The 1,316-nt window shown below is 47.7% G+C and overlaps 1 protein-coding gene across 1 annotated transcript; it reads left to right on the forward strand.

Annotated features, from left to right (window-relative positions):
• The first annotated feature begins 419 nt into the window (after positions 1–419).
• On the forward strand, positions 420–839 carry K452DRAFT_148663 (uncharacterized protein). Its single transcript, XM_033535515.1, has one exon. It carries the CDS (start codon positions 572–574, stop codon positions 761–763), a length of 192 nt encoding a protein of 63 aa, XP_033391805.1. The 5' UTR covers positions 420–571; the 3' UTR covers positions 764–839.
• Positions 840–1,316: the final 477 nt, after the last annotated feature.

The following is a 1,316-nucleotide window of genomic DNA, read 5'->3' on the forward strand; positions in this document are numbered from 1 at the left end:
GGGCAAAGATAATGGTGTCACTTTCGACCCTACCAAGTGCGAGCTCCAACACTTTACTAGAAAGAGCGGGCCGGGCAACACGAATCCCCGCCTACGATATGAAAACTATAATGTCAGCCCTAACGAAGCCACTAGGTGTCACGGCAGTGAGGCGGATTCAAATCAGATTGTGTAGGATTGACTACAAGACGTGGTACGAAGAGGAAAGGAAGAGAACGAGAGGCGGCGGCCATATATATAGCTCGCTGGTAGGCGCTAGGCGCTAAGCAAGAGACAACGAGCGAGACAAATACAAACAACAATTGACAAATAACAAATAAGACAAACCATCAGAAACATGAACAAACAACAATTAGCAAATAACAAACAAAGACAAACCGTCAGCTAGCGCTTGCTGGTAGGATCTGCAAGGAACACGCTAGAAACCCGTGACACTTTCTATGCCGAAAAGTTTAACCTACTCCCGAACTTATAATTCGGGGCTAGGCCGGGTAGGTCAACGGAGCAAGCCCTTCTTATCCTAGTCGACGCAATCTGGTCTGCCTGGAAAGAGCATAAAGTAGTCACCCTAATGGCGTTCGACCTTAAAGGCGCCTTTAACGCGGTAAATAAAGAAGCTCTAGATAACTGTCTAGGCCAGAGAAGAATCCCAAGTCAGGCAAGGAAGTGGATTAGCAGCTTTATATCCGATAGATCCGCCTCAATCTCATTCGACGGATTTACTAAGCCTGCATCAACACTTAGCTACCCCGGTCTCCTATAAGGCTCTCCTCTCTCACCAATTCTCTTCGCTTTCTACAACGCAGACCTAGTGGATTAACCAGTAGATTTTACCGGAGGCGCGTCCGCCTATATTAACGACTACTTCCGGTGGAGGGTAAGCCTCTTAGTATAAAAGAACCTAACAGCGCTGTAGAGAGAGGACATCCCTAGAATCTAGCAATGGGCACGGCGTACCGGATCGACTTTTGAGGTAGACAAGACCGAGCTTATCCACTTTACAAGAAATACCAATCAGGACTGCCTAGCAACCGTAACAATAGGTAGACACGAGGTTAAACCAACAAAGGCGGTAAAGCTACTCGGAGTGGTTCTCGACCAAGAACTTAGATAGAGAGCGCATGTCCAAAGAGTAATTAAACGAGCTACTACAACCTGCTTAGCAATAGGCAGGCTAGGGCATCTTAGACCGAAGCAACTCCGCTAGCTATACCAAACCTGCGTGGTCCCGCAAATAGACTATGCCTCTACAGTCTGGCACTCCCCCAACAGGTGCAAGTGGCAAATATCGGTTCTCTCCAAGGTCCAACGGCTAG

The sequence above is a fragment of the Aplosporella prunicola genome (genome assembly GCF_010093885.1).
Source record: "Aplosporella prunicola CBS 121167 unplaced genomic scaffold K452scaffold_62, whole genome shotgun sequence".
Taxonomy (NCBI): domain Eukaryota; kingdom Fungi; phylum Ascomycota; class Dothideomycetes; order Botryosphaeriales; family Aplosporellaceae; genus Aplosporella; species Aplosporella prunicola.